This window comes from Heteronotia binoei, chromosome 17 (assembly GCF_032191835.1).
Source record: "Heteronotia binoei isolate CCM8104 ecotype False Entrance Well chromosome 17, APGP_CSIRO_Hbin_v1, whole genome shotgun sequence".
Lineage (NCBI taxonomy): Eukaryota > Metazoa > Chordata > Lepidosauria > Squamata > Gekkonidae > Heteronotia > Heteronotia binoei.
In genome coordinates, this window is record NC_083239.1 from 23,401,245 (window position 1) to 23,422,167 (window position 20,923).

The 20,923-nt window shown below is 47.5% G+C and overlaps 1 protein-coding gene across 1 annotated transcript in view; it reads right to left on the bottom strand.

The window, feature by feature from the left end:
• The window catches only part of GRIK3 (glutamate ionotropic receptor kainate type subunit 3), a 291,059-nt gene that overhangs the window by 101,189 nt on the left and 168,947 nt on the right, over positions 1–20,923 (bottom strand). The window contains exons 2-4 of the mRNA XM_060258608.1: positions 19,450–19,626; positions 13,784–14,041; positions 11,220–11,401 (exon numbers count right to left, since the gene is read on the bottom strand). Coding sequence (XP_060114591.1) covers positions 11,220–11,401; positions 13,784–14,041; positions 19,450–19,626 — 617 coding nt within the window. The remainder of the gene's footprint in view (positions 1–11,219; positions 11,402–13,783; positions 14,042–19,449; positions 19,627–20,923) is intronic.

Consider the following 20,923-nt stretch of genomic DNA (forward strand, 5'->3'; position numbering starts at 1 on the left):
GGATCTTAATGGGTAGATTGGAATTGTGAGGCCTGCAAGCGCTGGCAAGAGAACAGGGCTGCGGATATCCCCCCCCCCCAAAGAAAACAAATCTCACATCTCTACACTGCTGATATGTTCAGCAGAAGATAGTCACCAACCCCCAGCCTTTTACAGTAAAATTGCTAATTAGAGATATTTCTAGGGTCAAAGAACACTGCAGAGGTAGCTACAGGGGGAGGAGTGGGGGGGAGGGGGAGACCAAGAGCTGTCACTTATAATTCAAGAAGTACTTGAAGGTAGATGCTGAGCTGATAGAATTTAGTACACCTTCTGGTAATGTCAGGGGTGTGTGGCAAATGCAAATAAGTTATGCAAATGAGTTGTGCCACTGAGCTTTGGCACCTATTTTTCTAGAAAATGACCCCTGAGCCTATGCAAGAATTCTTGTATGTGTTCCCTTCATCTGGGTTCATATATGGATACATCCTCATGTGGGGTAATGGCAGGGTCCCCAACGTTACCCCTTTCCTAGGCTGTAGAGACCTTCTGGGCAACTTGGTGAACAACTGTGATTTCAAGACTGAGTTCAGGGTGCTGCTGGAGAGGCAAAAGAACTCCCATTCAGAACTGTGCATTCTTGTATCATCCTGTTTCAGCTGGGTTGCCATAAATGCTGTCCAGTTGCTTTCCACAGCGTCAGTCTGGTTTGAACAAGATGCTATGTGAGCACCGAGTCCTGCAGGTGAGTTCTTTTTGCCTTACCGACATCACGCTGAAATCCAGGCCTATGAGAGGTGGCAGGCAACTGAGACCTAGGGCCAGAAAGAGCAGCCTGTGTGTGGGTGTGGGGAGCGGGGGAGAAGAATCAGGAATGAAGATGGCTGCACAGGCAGAGGAGTAGAAGGCCACCACAGGGACTGGGAAGAAGGCCTCAAAGGTAGCCACCAAAGGGAAGGTGACACCAACAGATGGAACACAAGAGGCTGGGGGTGGCAGGAGAAGGAGGGCACAGTTTGTGGAAGGAGCAGGGGGCCTAGGCCGGAGACCACAGAGAAAATGAATGGATTGGAACAGGAGCAGTCAAATCCCAGGCTGCAGCCCTCTAATCCAAAGACAAAAGTATCCAGGTTGCCACTGAGATGGAAGATTCCACAGAGCCTTGGTCTGGCAAAGCTCCCCCCTCATTGTCCTGCCCTAAGCTCTTGTCACAGAAAGCAGGTGTTCGAAGATGCTCAAACTTGCAGTATGGCAGCCAGCATATCCCCCCCCCCCCCCTCTTGCCAGAGGGGCTCCTGGCTTTGTGCTGCTTCTGCTGAAATTAGTAGGGCAGAATTTAGCTTAGAGGAATAACGGAGCAGTTTGCAAAGAAACAGGAGGCGGAGGAAAGAAAACCACAGGGACCGGTGAGGGGGAGCAGTGAGAGACTCCGTCACGGGTCTGTTTTTCCTTCCGGTCTTTTCCCTGATCTGCATGTCGCTGAAGAATTTATTAGGAAAAAGAAGTTAATTACTCATGACATCTAATTTCTGAGGTAAGCAGAACATCATAACTTGGTTGGATAAGCAGTTGGATAACTAATCAGCACCAAATGCCTCATAGACATCTTACAACTCATCTGAACTTTTTTAAAAAATGACAAGTGATGTTTGAAGTGATGTTCACCAGTTAATATGGGAGCTAGCTGCCTAGCTTAGACTCTAAGAAGGCGAGAAGAGAGAGAGGAAGTAATAACTCAGCAGATTAATGTAACTGAAAAGGATGTCTTCCAATCCACAGCTTTACAGTCCTCTTTCTGAAGTGTCATTTAGACCAACTACATTGCTAGCTTGTGGAGGAGTTTGATATAATTCAGTACAAATGGAAGTGTATCATTTTTGCCTATGCTTCTGTTCTCTCTGTTGCTGCATCTTCTAAGTTCAGGGGCAAACGTTTTGCTTGCACAAACTAGCGTGCAGGCAGTTAACAGTGCAAATTGTGGTAAATGGACAATAATGCCCCTCGGGCTGATTTGCATTTAAGAAAGAGATCATGGAAATGCTGAATCCTTTCCCGGCCAACCCATTTCTCCCAAAATCTCTTGCCCACTGAGTACAGCTGTCAATTCGGATAAAGGTTTACCAAATTTTTACTAAATAGAGCCATTTCAGAAAATATTCGGAAATAGGTATTCTGAATTTTCTGAATTCCGAATATTTACAGTACTATTAGGAAATATTTGGTAAACCTATTCCTTCCATTTTTTTCAATAGGGAAAGGCAAAAGGCAGTCTGTGATTGCCTTTCCCACCTTTCCCTGGCCTTTTCCAGCCTCTGGCTTCGGTGAGGGGGGAAGGAGGCCTCTGACCAATCAGAGGCATGCATTTCTGCAAAGTGCAACTTTGTGGCTTTGCAGGACCCTGCAGGGCTGTTTCTGCAGGGGGAAGGGAGAAACTGCAGTTCTCCAATGGAACTGCATGTTTTCCCCCTCAAGCCAATCAGAGAACAGAACAATTTATTTTCAAACTGTTCTGTTCTGTCCATGGGCAGAGAGAGGGTATTTATTTACCATCTCTTGCCCCCTGGACTCCATTGCTGTTCCTATTGCCATAGAGAGACTGTGAGCTGATGTTGAGCCTCTGCTGCTTTGGCAAAGTGCTCCACTGCTCTGCTCTCTGTGGCCTGGTATGGTGAACCTGAATCCTGGACCTGGACTTCAGCATCTGACTGGGTGACATCCTTCCTTTTTTTCTTTATTATGGGGAAGGGGATTGGGGAATTTTTATAAGTAGGTTTTTGTTTCTATTTTTTAGAAAACCTGTTTTCCTTGGGTAGGTGTCTGGTGGTTTTGTGCTGGGGGGGTTGCTGCGGGGGGGAGGGGGTGGCTCTGGCTTGGCCTGGCCGGGGTTGTTTGCTTTAATCACTTCTGCCTAGTTTGTTAAAATAATATCTGCTTTGCTCTGCTGCTGTTTTGGGCCTCTGTTTGTTTGCTTTGGAACAGGCCATTTTTCTGTGGCCTGAGTGTCTACCTGGGCTCTGGTTGTTGTGCTTGTGGCGGGCCTTTGGTAGCCTGGTTTTTTGGTGGTCCCTTGGCTTATTCTCAGTCTTTATTTCTCCTGTGGCCTCAGTGCCAATTTGGCCTACCTGGTTTGGTTGGCGTGCTAGTTTGGGCTTGTGGGTGGGTTGCGGGGGAGGGCTGGTGACCCTTCTTGGGCTCTCTGTCCTGTGCTCTATTGCTTGCTAGTCAGTAGCCTGGTCTGGTCAGTCCCTTGGCTTATTCTCAGTCTTTATTTCTCCTGTGGCCTCAGTGCCAATTTGGCCTACCTGGTCTGGTTGGTGTGCTAGTTTGGGCTTGTGGGTGGATTGTGGGGGGGGAGGGCTAGTGACCCTTCTTGGTCTCTGCTGTGCTCTGGTGCTTGCTAGCCAGTAGCCTGGTCTGGTGGTCCTTTGGCAAAGTCTACTTGTCTGTGGCCTGAGGGGGTTTTTTTCGGGGGGGGGGGCTTGGTTTGCCTGCTGTTTTTTGGTCTTCTGGTCTGGTGCTCTTGGGAGTTTTGGGGGGTTTTGGCAGGGGATTTAAATAGGAGCCATATCTGTTAGGCTAGTGTTAGGAGGGACTGTCTGATACGTTTTTTTCCTTTCACTTACCTTAGTGTAGGGCTGCAGTTTGGTGATTTAATAGAAAGAGTCGGGAATCTAAAAAGATCAAAGGTTTTACCATAAAGGCAGCTAACCTAGGCAACGGGGGGTTGTACTAAAAAAAACCGCACAGAAAAACTGCACTTTGCCTTCAGTGACTGAAGGTCAGTGCCAGCCTATTTGATTTAGACAGGGTTACACCAGATATATCTTCATTTAAGGGACACCTGCATTTCTTTTTTAAACCAAAATCAGGTTTGTCCTGTTATGGGAAGCTTTAAAGTCCCGCTAGAAAGGTTTACTTGTCCATCTCGAGGAAGCCTTTTAAAACATTCAGCCAGGTATGGTCAGGTTTCCCTAGTTTAAACCACCACTACCGGCTCAAATACAAAAAAGGAAAGTTTTAGCAGGATAGGTTAGGGGCCTCTTTAAAAAAAGAAAATTTGGTGGGAGGAAGGTAATTAAAAAGGAATCAGGTTCTAATTGGTAAGGTTGCATAGTGTAGTAGGTTAGGTGATCTAAACACCCCAAACACTATCAGTCTAGACAGAGCTTGGCCAAGGGAAGAGATGAGTGGCAGGAAGGGAACTATTAGGGACCCTGGGGGCAAAGTGAAGGCGAAGACCAGATGGGTGGAGGGGAGGGGAAGGGGGAGGACCCCCACACCTGTGCGTGGGACTGCTCCAGAGGGGCTTTTCGCCACTCCACCCTCGCGGTTCAGTGGTGCGAGGAAGAGGCCCCGCCTCTTCCCCCATGGCTGCCTCAGGGGTTGCCCCAGCAGAGGTGCCTGTAGGTGCTGGCACTGGGCAGGGGTCTGCTGCTCAAGCTGTTGTTGCTCAACCTCAGCAGCAGGAGGAGGGGGAGCAAGAGCGGTTGCCTTTGGGGCTGGGGCTGAGTGACAGTTTTCTGTCTCGCAGTATCACCCCAAGTATGCGGAAGGTTATGATGGAGCTGGAGGAGACGGTGGCCACCGACCAACCCACTTCTCTGGTTCCTCTGGACTCCAGCAGGCCTTCTGGGGATGCACAAGAGGAGATGCCACCGAAGGAGGTGGAGGAGGAAGAGGAGAGGCACTCCCAGGTGTTGACATCTCCACCCCGACAGCCATCTCATCCTGCCACCGCAAGGCACAATGTGCCTTCCCCGAGCCCCTCACAGGAGGTGGCTTCGATGACCCCACCTTCTCGTAAGCGTGGGCACCCATTCTCCTCCGATGTCTGGAAGCACTTCCAGATCATGGAGGATCCCCGGTTTGCAGTGCCAGCTTTGCAGGGCCCCATCAGTCATGGGAGGGATCTTGCCCATCTCTCGACTGCGGGGATGAGGAACTACTTGAAGAAGCACCATAGGGCAGAGTTTCTTCGAGGGGAGAGAAAGACTGCTGGTGGGGTGCTCAAGCGGGTCACGCCACCCAGCATGAAGGTGGATCCTTCTGCTGCATCCACCTCCAGAGCTATCCCAGGGAGTTCTGTGGTAAGGAGGGAGCGCCAGGCAACTGTGACCGAGATGCTTGGTGGGGGTGGCTTTAGCATGGCAACAAGCGCGGTGAGGAAGCGCCTTAGTGCGGAGATCACTCAGCACATTGCCAAGATGATCGCCGAGGGACGTCCCTTCTCCTTAGTGGATAGTAATGGCTTGCGGGGGATGCCCTGTAAACTTGCCCCCTGGTACAAGGTTCCCTGCCGCACCATGATGAGCGGGAGCATTGTGCCAAAATTCTTCAGGGCAATGAGATCTGTGGTGAGGGTGTATTTGTCCCATGCTGCTGGGGCAACTGTTCACATCACCTCAGATCTGTGGACTCCCCACAATTCACATGAAGGGTATCTGTCCCTGACTGCACACTGGTGGCAAGCCGAGGAGGTGGGTGGGGGTGGTGGAAGCGACAGGCAGGGTCAGGGCCCCCAGGCTGGCTATTGCAAGGCCTTGCAGACTACCTTCCAGCAGTGCACATGCTCTTGAGACATCTTCAAAGCGGGCTTGAGCAACATTTTGGGGCACACATGAAGCAGAAGGTCTACATGCTGGCGGCCATGTGTGACCTGCGCTGTAACGGCAAGGTCGCAAAGTGGGTCAGCAAACTCAATCAATGACAAGACGAGCTTTCGCAGGAGGTTGAGCAAAGAGGGCAAGGTCAGCAGGAGCTGAGGAAGTGAGGGGTGAAAGCAGCTCCTCTGCTTTGGTGGCTGCTGCTCATCCCCCACTTCCCCTGCTAGGCGGAGTTTCCCACAAGGCTCCCACACCGAAGACTGCAGAGATGGCACTCTTCAGGTGGTTTTCTGGCCCCTCCCGGAGCGTTGAAACTGTGAGAGCAGACACTGGTGCTGCGCAGGTCAGGGCGTAGCTCACTCTCTGAGGCCCTCCCATACATCTCCCTCATTTGAGGTGCAACTCTGGCTCGCCTCCTCATGGTGCACCCTGGGTAACGCCAAAGAGCCTAGACTAGCCAACCGTTCATCACTCAAGGTAAGTCTGAATGCTTCATCTTGCTTTGTGTCAAATACAGATGTGGACCTAGGTGTGGTACACTGCTCCTGTAGTTTGAGAGTTGTGTTGTTTGGGGCAGGGCTGGAGAGCTGGCATCTCTAGATTGTGTGTTCTGTGGCAGGGAAGCTGTCATCTGGGGGAGAGACCCAGAACCAGCATGCGTGTTGTGCTTGGCCAGCTCTCTCCGCGTTGTTTGGGGCAGGGCTGGAGAGCTGGCATCTGTAGACTGTGTGTTCTGTGGCAGGGAAGCTGGCATCTGGGTGAGAGACCCAGAACCAGCATGCGTGTTGTGCTTGGCCAACTTTCCCCGCATTGTTTGGGGCAAGGCTGGAGAGCTGGCATCTGGGTTCGCTGCAGCCCGGTCTGTAGAGCGGACGTTGACCAGATTGTGTTTTGTGTGGCACTGAGGTTGGCAACTGGGTTTATGTGGGTGACAGGGTGCATACAGAGTAGATAGATGAACATAGCACATTGGGGTCCTATAGAGATTCTCTGATTTGAAGTTAGGTTTGGCTTAGGGTGCCCCAGGAATTGGATCCCCTGGTCCAATTTCTTTTTTGGCCTTGTGGGTTTTGTGTGGGACAGTGTCCTGAAGCTGCACAGCAGTTTTGGGGGCTCTCCCCAAAACCCCCTGCTCCCAGAGCCACTTTTCCCACAATAATTACAGTGGGGGAAGTGGCTAATTGGTTTTTTCTCACCACTGGGAGTAGTGTACCTTTTGGGGTGCCCACAGATAGGTGCAGTCTTTTTGGGCCATGGGGGTTGCATGTGGGAGAGTCTCCTGCAGGTTCCCTGCAGTTTTGGCGGCTCTCCCTCAAACCCTCTTCTGGCCAGAGTCACTTTTCCCACAGCAATTATAGTGGAGGAAGTGACTAATAGGGCTTTCCCCAGCAAAATGGGCCTTTTGGGGAGCCCACAGACAGGGACCCCCTAGCCCAATCTTTTTGGGATGTGGGGGTTTTGTAGGGGAGAGTCCCCTGCAGGTTCTCTGCAGTTTTGGGGGCTTTCCCTCAAACCCCCTGCCCCCCAGCAGCCTTTGAGTATGCCCTATGTTGCCATTGAGTTCAATGGCCCATAGGGTATAATGGTGGGATAGGGGAACCCTTTTTGGGTGCCCCTGGAATGGGACCCCCTAGTCCAATCTTTTTAGGACTTGGTGGTTTTGTAGGGGAGAGTCCCCTGCAGGTCCCCTGAAAATTTGGGGGCTCTCCCTCAAACCCCCTCCCCTCCAGGCAGCTTCCAATATACCCTATTTTGCCATTGACTTCAATGGTATATATCCGAATATAGCGGTATATTCAGATATATCCAAATACCCTATTTGGTAATATCCAGAATAACGAAAATTTTATTTCCAAATATTTTCGAATCCAGATATTACCATTTTTTTTTTTGATTGACAGCCCTACCGCTGAGATGCATTTACCCTGCATATGTGAGGAAGGGAGAAAGAGTTTCAGTGGAAAATGGAAGGGAAGGGCCAAATGGCGGTGTTTCCCAACCACAGAAAAAACCATTTCCTTGTATATTTATATTTTAGAGAAGTACCCCCAAGTGCTTGCTAAGATTTCCTGATGTCTACCAAGAATGGCAATTGGGAAACTGTTAACTTTCTGGGCACGCAGTTTTGATATTCAGGAATCAACAGAAAAGGACAGCTAGGTCTTTATTCTGGTTCTCTATTCTGATATATTATGATAACACACAAGAGAGTCATTACTCCATTTGTGTTAATACAGTTTGTTATGCCCATATGGATCTTTTTCAGTCGGTGCAACCTGAAGATGCAGACAGAACTCTTAGGGCGTTTTCGCACTGACCTTAATTAGCAGCGACGCCCCTCTTCACCGCGCAGGATTGGCGCGGATTTCGCACTAATTGCCGCGGAGCACCCGGAAGAGCCGGAAAGTCCCGCGGCTTTTGTGGTGCAAATGGAAACTGGTTTTTGGCGGTTTCTGTTTGCGCCGCAAAAGCCGCGGGACTTTCCGGCTCTTACGGGTGCTCCGCGGCAATTAGTGCGAAATCCGCGCCGATCCTGCGCGGTGAAGAGGGGCGTCGCTGCTGATTAAGGTCAGTGCGAAAACGCCCTTAGAGAAATGAGACCCACCAGTCGCCTGGGAGAACCATGTTCTTCCTGGCTGCTGAAATCTCCAAGAGGGAGGCTGTTCATCATCATGAAGCAGATAATACTCTCAGATGACAAGAGGGGTGCCCCAGCTACTTAAACCTTGTAGACAAATTTTGCACCTCAGCATGCTTAAGAAAGAAGCATCTGGTTAGGTTTTTTATTAATTATATCTGTACTAGTGACATCAGCCAATTATGTGGCTTTGAAATTTTACTGTATGTGGATGTGCTGATGATTCGGCCTGTGCGTTAATCTTGGCTAATGTATGATCACAACATATTTCACCCATCTTTGTCCCCTTCTATTGCTGTCTTCCGACAGCAGCTGAAGACTTTTTAAATTTTGCCTGGTGTTCCTTCGATGATCCTTCTTGCACTATGTTTTAATGGTTGGGTCTTTGTTTTTATATATGTATTTTACTCCTGGTTATAAATTGGTTTTATTGTTTTATTATTAAGCCACCTTGGTGGCCCTGATTGGGCAGAAAGGTGAAAAAAGAAATTATGCAAATAAATCAATGTGATCATCTTTTTACTATTAAGGATATGCGTTTGGAAATTAACTCATCAAAATTCAAACAAAAAGGCACCATTCACTAATAATTGCTTATTGTAACTACTACAAATTGACAAAAGTCATGCCTTGACTGCCCGCCTGGGGGAATGCCACCTTCGGCTGTTGCTCTCCTCATGCTGGGACATCGCCAAGGGCTCAGAGAAGAGGAGGGGAGGGGGGTTGCTCACCCTTGGCTGCCTCCTCCCAGCCACAATTCTTCTGGCTGTGGGCCTGACATTCAGCATTTTTCCCTCCTTGGCCTTTTGGTTACAGTCTTTTTTAATTCCCTCTTGCCTTTCTCCTGTGCCTGCCCCGTTCCTCCTAGGGGAGATGATTCCCGGCAGTCAGGGCTGTGCGGGGCCCATTAGCCTAGAACTGCCTTCCTGTGTAGGAAGAGCTTTGCTCAGCTGCCCCACCTCCCTGTCTATCACTGCTCGGCATAGGGCAGGCATAGCCTGGTGACAATCATGCCCCAGCTGGGCTCATGGGGGCCACCAACATCCCCACAGCCCTGCCCTCCAAGCATAGCCATGCTGCTTCCTGTCCTGCCCCTCTGAAAGCTGCCTCCTCTCCTGCCCCTCTTCTTTGCTACAACCGCCGCTGCCCTCTGGGGTGCTTGGCTTGGTGGTGCAGCTCCCAGCAACTTCTGGGTCGCTTCCTACTGTCCTCCTATGAGCGGGACTTCCCTCTCCTGCCACTGCCTGTTGGGGTACTGGGCTCTGAAGCACAGCTCCCAAAGCCCTCGGCCTCACCTTGCTCTGCCCAACCCCTAGAACTCCCACCTGGGGTGTCTTGCCCAGCATAACTGGATGCTGCACCAGCCAGCCATAGAGCTGGGACTTTGGGGCCCGGGGGCTGCTTCTGCCACCACAGGAGGGGTCTTTTCCTTGTTCATCAGTCTGGACTCAGACACTAAATTATTGAGAGTCAATAAAAGCTTCAGTTCTATTATCTGACTTCAAGCAAGTCAGAGGATAAAGGGAGAATGAGGAAAGATAATTAGGGACATTTTAAACTCAACACACAGATCTTACCACCAAACGGTGCTGATAGATTTGTCTTTCCAAAGTGTTGTTTACACTGGTTGCACTTTGAGTTGACTTGATGTAAGTCCAGTGGCTATTGCCCACTTGCTCTTCTGTTCTCTGAGGCACAGGAGCAAACATTTTGCACACAAAACAACCATACAGGCAGCAAATGTGCACACTAGGGAGGGCGCGGTCTGGCAAATATTGCCACGACCCCCTTCCCTAGGCGACATGTGCTGCCAGTGCTGGGACAAAGCACAAAGACGTATATTTTGCTTGTGCTTGCTGGAAACCTGTGGCACAACCTGCGAGGAAGACAACACTGCCAGTTTCCACGCCTGGCTTCACTGTGCAGGAAGAGCCTTGCTCCCTACAATGTGCCATCTGACTTTATTTAAAAAGAAACGCCACACCCTTCACTTCTTTACATGTGAACAAGCTGCGAATATACCACAGCCCCACCCCCTTATGATCATAAAATAGTTGTGCCTGCTTTCTTTGGCAGACAAGCATGTTCTTGTGTCCCTAACATTAGTGAATATTTTAATTGTCTATTCAGTGCTGGTGCTTTCTCTTCTCAGTCTGAAATTGACCAGGTGAGGGGCACAATCCTTGAGGATTTCATTGCAAGTGGAGGGGGTGAAATAATTACAGGGGGGGGGGGAACTTCATGTTTCCCACTGAAATCAATCGAAACAAACCAAAAAAAGAACTGTAATAATTAATTTAATGATACTAAATCCTAAAAGCAAAGAGAACAGCAATGGTGCCCCTGTTCCTTGATCTTGTTCAGATTACTGTTCCTTGATCTTGTTCAGATGCAATTCTGCTTTGTTGCCTTCCCTTTTTTGTGTGAGAATCTGCAGAGCTGTTTCACGTAAAAGTTTTGTTCTCACCTACACCTATTCCAGATCACTCCTGTACTGAGTGAAATGGGAAGTCCCACCTGACTACCTGAGGGCTTCGGCCTACCCTTTCCCAGGGACTCACAATGGCATCAGAACAGTTGTCCCTTGGAAAACATGAAGAATCAAGCACAGGTGAAAAGAGCTGCCAAGTCCCAGCTGACTTATGAAGGCACCCACAAGGGTTTCCAAGGCAAGAGGCAAATCCTGCCTTCTTCTGAGTGGTCTCTCGTCCCATCCAAGTAATGAGCAGGGCTAACCCTGCTTAGCTTCTGAAACCCAATGATGCTGGGTTAGTCTGGGTCATCAAAATGCTTTTAAGCACGTGCAGAGTGCCTTCCCTTCCCCCAGCATGTAGCTACAGCAAGGTCTTCTCCTTCAGGAAGTCTTCTGGATTAGTTAGCACAGTTTCTGAGCCCCAGCCACAGCACTTTCTTCAGAAATCAAAAACTGCTCTCATATCCTCTGCATCATCAGGTGACACTAACCCTCCCCACCCCCCAGCCACCCAAGGGAGGCTCACCTGCTTGAGGATCTGCACGGCCATCGTGTGGGTGCAATCAAAGATGATCCGGAACTCCCGGCCCCTCTTCATTTCCTTCAGCAAGGGCCGGGCATCGTCCATTTCTGGGGGCAGCTGGCGGATTTTCAAGCGGATGTTGTATCTTGATGGGGCCATGATCAGCTCTTGCAGTCGGATGAGACCTTGGGAGACAGCAACCGCAGACGTCAGCTGCAGGGAGACTCAAAATTCAGGCTCATTCTGCTGTTCTCCCCACAGTCTTTTCCTCCCAGCAAAGTTAATTGCCACTTTAAGCTAACTATAGCTGGCTGAATTGTGTCTCTCTGCGTGTGTGTGTGTGTGTAAAGTGCTGTCAAGCTGCAATGGAGTCACAGTGATCCCCTCAAGGGGTTTTCAAGGCAAGAGATGAACAGAGATAGTTTGCCATTGCCTGCCTTTGCATAGCGACACTGGATGCCCTTGGTGGTCTCTCATCCAGGGCTTTTTTGTAGCAGGAACTCCTTTGCATAGTAGGCCACACGCCCCTGATGTAGCCAATCCTCCAAGAGCTCGCAGGCTCTTAGTACAGGGCCTACTGTAAGCTCCAGGAGGATTGGCTACATCAGGGGCTTGTGGCCTAATATGCAAAGGAGTCGGATGCCTCTCTTTGCAGAAGAGTAGTGGGACAGCAGGGCTGCGTCCCTCAGTGGTGGGTCGTATTCCATCAGAGCTCCAAATCCTTGACTTGTCCCTCACTAAAGTATACTTCCTGGTATATGAGCGTGTTAACTCTTCCAGCTCTTTGGATCTTGGCCTTGACACTAGTGAGGTCATAAATGTGGCTCCATTGCTTCCTGTCAGATGATCCTGTCATCACATGGCTTTCTGTCACATGCTTGAAGCTCAATGGGTCCTGGGTCTGGACTAGACAGCAACATCACTATGACCGTTTTCACACACAGCTTACCACGCAGTCACAATCCTGTTCCCTCCGCAGCGTTTGGTCGGATTTCCCACCATCTGTGCCAGAGTTTTGCGTAGCAAACGTAAACCGCTAAAACCCAGTTTACGTCTGCTACGCAGAAGCCGCGGCACTTCCTGTAACTTCGGCGCAGATGGTGGAAAATCCGACCGGACGCTGCGGAGGGAACAGGATTGTGACTGCGTGGTAAGCTGTGTGCGAAAACAGTATTTGTTTACTTGGATGCCTTAGTTGATTCCTTTTTGCTATCTTTCCTAAAGAGATTCATGGTGGAAAGGTGAGGCATCTATTTCTGCTAGCAACCAGTTGACACAGTAATTCCAAGAGGATTTAAATGGGCTGCTCCATCAAGAAATGACAGATTTCTCTGTGATGGTCAAAACTTGCCTGAAGAGTCTAGGGCAGCACGACCTTCAAATATTACACAATCACACACATTCTGGATATTTCATTCTTATCCTACACTCCCTCAGGGTGAAGCATGCAGATCTGCCCTCTTCCATTTTATCCTCAGAACAATTCTGTGAAAGCAGCTGTCTCAAGGCCACCCAATATGTTGCATGGCTGAGTGGAAAAGCTGAACCCAGGTCTCAATCAGATCCTCAGACCATGACACTATGCCGGCTGCCACAGTCAGCAGCAGCTGTTGTAGAACACTTCATGTTACTTACAAGTAACCTAGAAAACCCAGACATATGTAGCTAAACTAAAGTGTCTGTTTAATTTTGCTATACAATCGTGAGATGCAGTGATCAGTTAGAAGAGCAAGATTCAAGTCCAGTAGCACCTTAAAGCCTAATGAGATTTCCAGCAAAGAAGAAGAAGCAGAAGAAGAAGAGGAGGAGGAGGAGGAGGAAGAGGCGGGGATTGGATTTATACCCTGCCGTTTACTGGATTCTCAGTGCAGCTTACAATCTCCTTTCCCTTCCCCTCCCCACAAGAGACATCCTGTGAGGTAGGTGAGGCTCAGAGAGCTCTGAGGGAACTGGTCTTGAGAGAACAACTCTGAGAGAACTTGTGACTGACTCAAGGTGATCCAGCTGGTTGCATGTGGAGGAGTGGGAAATCCAACCAAGTTCTCCCAGATTAGAGTCCACTGCTCTTAACCACTACACCAAGGCTTCTACTCTGGAAATCTTCTTGGTCTCTAAGGAGCTACTGGACTTGCTCTTCTACTGCAGACCAACACAGCAACCCATCTGAAGTTATCTATTAGCATACTCCTGATCTTTCTCTGGCCATTTTCTTCAAGCCTATTATGCAGTACAAAGAGCCCTATGGTGCAGAGTGGTAAGCTGCAGTACTGCAGTCCAAGCTCTGCTCACAATTTGAGTTTGATCCCGGCAGAAGCTGGGTTCAGGTAGCCAGCTCCAGGTTGACTCAGACTTCCATCCTTCTGAGGTTGGTAAAATGAGTACCCAGCTTGCTGGGGCTAAAGTGTAGATCCGGGGTGGCCAACGGTAGGCACAGGGGTGGCACAGGGGACTACCTTTACCTTTTTATCATGCAGTACATGGGCTTTCATTCTGCAATAAAGTCCCTTTTGCTCCATTAGGGATTAAATATACATGTCTCCCCACTGGCTGCTCCCAGCTCAACTTACCTGTGCTGTCGTCATATACCACGGTCGCTGACCTCCACTTCAGGTACTGTACAAGATCCAAAATGGCATGGCTGAGAGAGGCATAGTCCGGGTAAAGGTTAACATAGAAAGTGTCCTTGTTATCCAAAGGATGGTGCTTCCACCGTAGCTGTATATGGGGCACTTCCAGTGCATTGCAAATGGACTGGACAGCATTGGTACAGGAGCCTTGAGAAGGTCCAAATATTGCTACAACACCAAGCGCGAGCTGGTCGCAGGCTGGAACAAAAAGGGAGCAAAGCTGTCAGAAATTACACCTGGGCAGAAAACAAGCAACTGACACGGAGAGCATTGCAAAACCCATTGGCACCTACCAAATGTCTGTCTGTGTGATCAAATGGCATAAGAGTACAATTTTGCATCCCTTCCATGTGTTAGCCAGATCTTCACCTGATTATTGCTATTCTTTGCTCAATGAGGGGAAAAAGGGATACGGCTCAGTGGCAGAACATCTGCTTTTCATGGAAAAGGTCTCCAGTTAATCTCTGGCATCTTCAGTTAAAAAAGATCAGGTGACAGGTGATGTGAAACACCTTGATCTGACATCCTGGAGAAAGACTGCCAGCTAAAGTAAACAAGACTGACCTTGATAGACCCATGATTTGACTCTGTATAAGGCAGCTTCATGGGCTTGCCCTGGAGAAGGGGTGGCCAACCTTGCTTAATGTAAGAGCCCCATAGAATAAATGCCAGATGTTTGAGAGCCACAAGAAGGAAGGAAGGAAGGAAGGAAGGAAGGAAGGAAGGAAGGAAGGAAGGAAGGAAGGAAGGAAGGAAGGAAGGAAGGAAGGAAGGAAGGAAGGAAGGAAGGAAGGAAGGAAGGAAGGAGATGAGGGGCGAGAGAGGTAGAAAGAAAGCAACTTTAACTTTAAATGCATTCTCCAAGCTGTTGGCTGGCTTGGCTTGGCAAAGTGATTTAAAGACAGAAATGCCTTCTCCAAGCCAGCTGATGGGCAGTGGGGCTTCAAGAGCCACATGTGGCTCCTGGGCAACAGTTTGGCCACCCCTGCCCTGGAGCAATACCTGCCCCATCTTCAACGGAAGCACACGCACACACACCTCATGCATGCAAACTGTGCATGAAGTAGAACAGTTCAGTGCTCACTTTCTCTGCCCTCCTGTTGTTAGCTCATTACCATTTTGACTTGAATCCACAGTCTGGCGCTGGGACTTTCTCTTCTCTGCATTCCTCACTAGCCAACAGCATGTTTTCTGGCCATTTCCACCACAAAGAAGAGTGCATGAAACAACTAATTCAGTCATGCTAACAGAGCTTTTTTTTTTTTAGCAGGAACGCACAGGAACACAGTCCCGGCTGGCTTGGTGTCAGGGAGTGTGGGCTAACATGCAAATTAGTCCCTGCTGGGCTTTTTCTACAAAAAACCCTGTGAGAAACAATGGTGGCATCAGAGGGTGTGGCCTAATATGCAAATGAGTTCCTGCTGAGCTTTTTTTATAAAAAAGGCCCTGCATGTTAACAAGAATAAGGTAGTCTCCAGAAGAAGCCACACCTTGGTCATTCTATAAAGCTCCTTCAGACCAAGACCTCTCTGTGACAAATCTGTGTGCTTTTAGACACATTAATGAAATGAAAGGCTATCCTTCATACAATCATGTCCCACTGAATGATTCTTGGCTCAAAGCAATCTCATTACAACGATCTATAAATGTCTGACAAAAGCTACACATCACCAACTGGCCCAAGACTGTCCCCAAACATTCTTTCTCTCAGCCTGGGCTTCTCGCCCTTTCATGCTATTTGTAAATATTTCCAGGATGTTTTCTCTTTCATCAGTCTTCCCCTTTTTCCAAGCCTACCAAAAAGTAGCCTTGGATGGGGACCAGTCTGATAACTGTGGCCAGAATCTACACCAAAGAGAATGCTTCTTCTGGTTTGTGGAAGTTGTGTGGAAGTTCTGCATATGTCCTCACTTCTCTTCTCTTGGTAGATAGCTCCAAGTGGGCAGCCGTGTTGTTCTGAAGTGGCTGAACAAAGCAGGAGTCAAGTGCACCTTTAAGACCAACCAAGTTTTATTCAGAACGTAAGTTTTCGTGTGCTCTCTAAGCACACTTCATCAGACAAGGGGATCTGGGTTTCTGCCCTGATAAGTTATTATTGCCATCTCTTTCTCTACCAGTTGTCCTGTGGCTCGGTCGGAGAATCACTGCTTTGTGTCAGAAAGTCACAGGTTCAATCTCCAGCATCTCTAATTAAAAGGACCAGGTAGCAAATGATGTGGAAGTCCTCATCGTGTGGAACCCACCTTATTGACCCAGACTATTGTTCCATCAAAGTCTGGAGATTGGCAGTGGCTCTCCAGGGTCTCAGGCAGAGGCCTTTTACTTCACCTACTACCTGATCCTAGATGCCAAGGATTGAGCCTGGGACATTCTGCGTATCACACAGATGCTCTACGGCAGAGCAACAGACCCATTGCTAAGGGGCTCACTCCTTTGGTGTGAACTTGGACTTCGATTGAAAATTGGGCCACATTCATAATGACATGGTCACAGTGTGGTCACACTGACCACGCACAGTAATACTCCTGCTTCTCTAGTGATGTGACACTGAATTATTTTTAACATTTATACCCCAGCCCTTCAGTGTTTTGCACCCAAAGATCATACACAACATAAATTAAGAGAGTACGCTTGTTGACTGCAATTCAGCAGATGGGGCCTTGTTCTTCTCCATCTGCAGGTTTGCTGGCTGCTGAAGTCCAAGAGGGGAAGGGCCGGGGACCAGTTGGTCAGACAGTCTGATGAAAGAAGCCTCCTCCTCTCTTCCTCTCCTTCTACTCATGATCTTTCAAGTGAAGCCAAATGTGACATTTACATGGCAGCTCCAGAATTCCACAAGGATGCTAGAGCAAAGTTCTGGTGCAATAAATACTGAAAAAGCCTCAGTCTTTAAGAAAAAACTAACAATCCCACCCCAGATGGACTTGATTCATCTGTAAAGTTCAGCCCAGTACACTATAGATAACTCCAATTAAGCAGGAACTCTCTGCTTCTGTATTAGACCCCATTCTCAGAACCTAGAACTCACCTCCCTTTACTAGCAAACTACACAGAATCATAGAGTTGGAAGGTACCCTCCAGGATCATCTAGTCCAGCCCCCTGAACAATGCAGGAAATTCACAAATACCTCCCCCCCCCCACACACAAAGTGACATCTGCTCCATGTCCAGAAGATGGCAAAAAAAAAGAACAAACAAACCCAAACTCTCCAGGATCCCTGGCAAAACTGGCCTGGGGACTATATATGACTATCCATCCAGTCAATGGATCCATGGCATTTATTTTGCTGAAAATTAAGAGCAAATTCAAGATTAGTAACAACTGGAAATTACAGAGATTTCGACTATCAATATTTCCTTGTAAAAGTCACCACAACTAAGGGCATGTGGGAACTGCACCAAGATGGATCTCTCCAGAAATAGATCATGTATATTTTATAATGGAGGAGGAGGAACGGATGTGAAAGCATATTTTCATAGAACATGAGATAATATCTAGGGAGGCTTCAAAAGGATTCTTTTAATAGTTGACCATTACCTGGAATTCTAAGCAGCAGAGGTCTCAAGTTATGGCTTGATCACTGAAGTCCATGTTGTGATAAAGACACTGGGAATGGGTTACTAACATTTCGAATACTGCATTGCTGGCATGGCTAACCAAGGCCTTGAATAGTCACTCTTCTATTCCTCATCTCCAATTTCTAAGTTGCCCTGAAAAGATTAGCCCAATATTCTCCATCTGTGTAAAGGAATCATATGGATGATCCCTTTAAGTGATTACAAAAACCATCTGCTCAAATGCTTGTTCTGGTTGTGTGTATGTGAGAGAGTGATAAAGATGGCATTAAAGAAAGATGTATTTCTAGGTGGAAAGTTTCCAGTCTTTACTACGTAATGCACAAGTCCTTAATAGTGGGATATTAATTAAAGACAGGCACAAACACCTGTCAGTCTTATTTACTTGTCACATTTCTTTATCATCATCTCTAAGCAGAACCATGTAAGGGTCTTTTTTAAAATCTCTAATTTTTTTCAAAAAACCAGATTAACTATTGGTAAGGTTGACAGCTGGTAGAGATGTGCCATGTAATGGCTCTGATGCAGGCTTAAGAGAATGACTTTCCCACTTAGTATTTGAGTTTAAGGGATTTCTACTTCCTGCCTGCAATTCACTTGACCTCTTAGTAGTCTGGAAGAGAAACAAGTGAGATTCTTGGGAAAGCAACTATCAACCTAACGTAATCCAACGGACTGGTAGCCGCTTCTTATGTAAAGGGGTGGACAGCCACTGGCAGGACCTTCCTTTACAATTCAGCACTTAAAAGGTCCATAGTCTCTATATTCTGCTTGCCTGTCCACTTCCCTCCTACTAACAGCACAATTGCTCCTGTCTCTAGGCCTTACTTTTAGCCCATTACATTTAGCCCATCTGCTTCTTCCCTCTGATCCCAGCCATGTTGAATCAGGCCAGTGGCCCACCCAGCCCAACAATCTGTCACACAGTGGCCAAAAACCCCAAGTGCCATCAGGAAGTCCACTGGTGGGGCCAGGACACTAGAAGCCCTCCCACTGTTGCCACCCCCCAAGCGCCAAGAATACAGAGCATCACTTGCCTCAGATACAGAGTTCCATCTATACCTCGTAGTTAATAGCCACTGATGGACCCTCTGGCTTCCATTCTCTTAGGTTCCAGAATCTCACTGCTATTCTGTCCTTTTAGCTCTCCCCCCACATACACACCTGGATTCTGATCTGCTTGCCCCACTGCTTCACCACACCCTGGTAAGAGCTGGCTTGTTTTTCAGCTTGTTTCGAATAACTCTTTGTGTCTAGGGGCTCTAAGAGTTTTTTCATCCCTTCCAGAATGAAAGTTGCCCCTTCCCTCACAAAAGAGGGCTCAGATTATTTCCACTTTCCTGAGTAGCTGGAACCAGCTCAACAATTCTAGGCTAATCTAGACTGCTGTAAACACAATATAAAAGCCAGAAGAAGAGTTGTTCTTATATTCTTGGAGAAAAGCCAGGTATAAATAAATAAGTACATTGTCATTAAATTGCATTGTCAGAGGGTAATGGTTACAGTGTTTGACCTTTCCTTAAAAAAAATCGAAACCCAAACTACAAATACAAACTTTGTATTTCAACTCTCTGAAGATTCTTCATGAGCCTTAGACTTCTCTGGACACTTACACTTCTGTTTCCTTTTAAATAACTGTAGATTAAGATTTCAGAAAAAGCAATGCAAATATGTTAAGATATCTCCTGGGACACAAATCTGAAGTTTTAATGGAGTCCATGGATACCAAGGGGAGTAACTCAAGGATGATTTCCTTGCTGTCACTGTAGTTCTGGAAATGATAGACCTCCAAACTGCCAGTCATATGGATTTCATGACATTGTCAGACCTTGGTCTATCACTCCCACAGAAGGCCCATTGATATTAATACTCAGTATGTTCTTCAAGGCTTCTGTGATCCACAAGGCCCAATTGAGGAAGGCATGGAATCTTATACCATATTGATAAGGCAAGAAATTCCTTGTTCAGGTCAACAGAACAAAGACCTTCACTGGATGGAACCCAAAAGAAGATGTGCGCTTGGTACTTACCTTTTTTAGTGGCTTCAAAGCTATCATGAAAATGTATCCTCTGGATATCGTACGTTAAGGTCGTGTTTGGTAACAAAGTTCTATTCCTATTGATAATGTTGGCAGAGAATCTGAAGGCTTGCTCCTCGGCATTCATTCCTTGGGCATTGGGACCATCTGCATATTCAAAGATCCCTCCTGCAAGAAAATAACGGAATATGAACACCAGGTCCAACCAGGTCAAAGTCAGAGCGCACTGCTGGGCATCCTTTCATAGTTCTCATAATCAGCAATGGTGTTTGCATCATTAAAAAGAGAAACTGTGAAAGTGAGACAGACATATAAATCGATGGTGTGGCCTCATTTGGAATACTGTGTACATTTGGAATACTGCACCTCAAAAAAGATATTATAGCATTGCAAAAGTCCATAAAAGGGCAATTAGAATGATTCAAGGGTTGGAACACTTTCCCTATGAAGAAAGTTTAAAACACTTGGGGCTCTTTAGCTTGGAGAAACGTTGACTGAGAGGTGACATGATAGAGGTTTACAAGATTATGCATAGGACAGAAAAGGTAGAGAAAGAAGAACTTTTCTTCCTTTCTCACAATATGAGAACTCATGGGCATTCAATGAAATTGCTGAGCAGTTGGGTTAGAACTGATAAAAGGAAGTACCGTACTTCTTCATCCAAAGGGTGATTAACACATGGAATTCACTGCCACAGGAGGTAGTGGCAGCTGCAAGCATAGACAGCTTCAAGAGGGGATTGGATAAACATATGGAGCAGAGGTCCATCAGTGATTATTAGCCACAGCATATTGTTGGAACACTGTCTGGGGCAGTGATGCTCTGTATTCTTGTGGCTTGGGGGGGAGCCACAGTGGAAGGGTTTCTAGTGTCCTGGCCACACTGATGGACCTCCTGATGGTGCCTGGGTTTTTTGGCCACTGTGTGACACAGAGTGTTGGACTGGATGGGCCATTGACCTGATCCAGCATGGCTTTCTCTTATGTTCTTACACACATCTGTGAACACTCAGGCTCACGTGGTTGAGATGTTGATAACATGTAACTACTGTTTGTTTGGGGTATCTCCCCTTCACATGCCCCTTGTTTCTTGGGACAAACACTTGCATGCCTTTGGGGTGTCCACAATGTCACATAAAGTATTAACAGCCAAAAGGAACATTGTGGCCTCTTAAAAGAGTCATTGCAGCATATGATACTAATGGGCCACTCCCCATCATGGAACAGAGTTCTGGCCTACAAATGTCCACTTCCAAATAAAAAAATGAGGTCTGTGGTACTGTTGCAAAGACACAAAGATTTATTGAAGTACATATTTCCACATGCAAGAGATTTACTTCACGATGGGCTCCAGCTCACAGAAGCATATGCAACAATAAACCTGCTAGTCTTTGTGATTTGTTTTGGCTGCAACAGCAAATGGTTACACATTCTGGGTTGAGCATTGAGAAGTTTCAGGAAGGTCA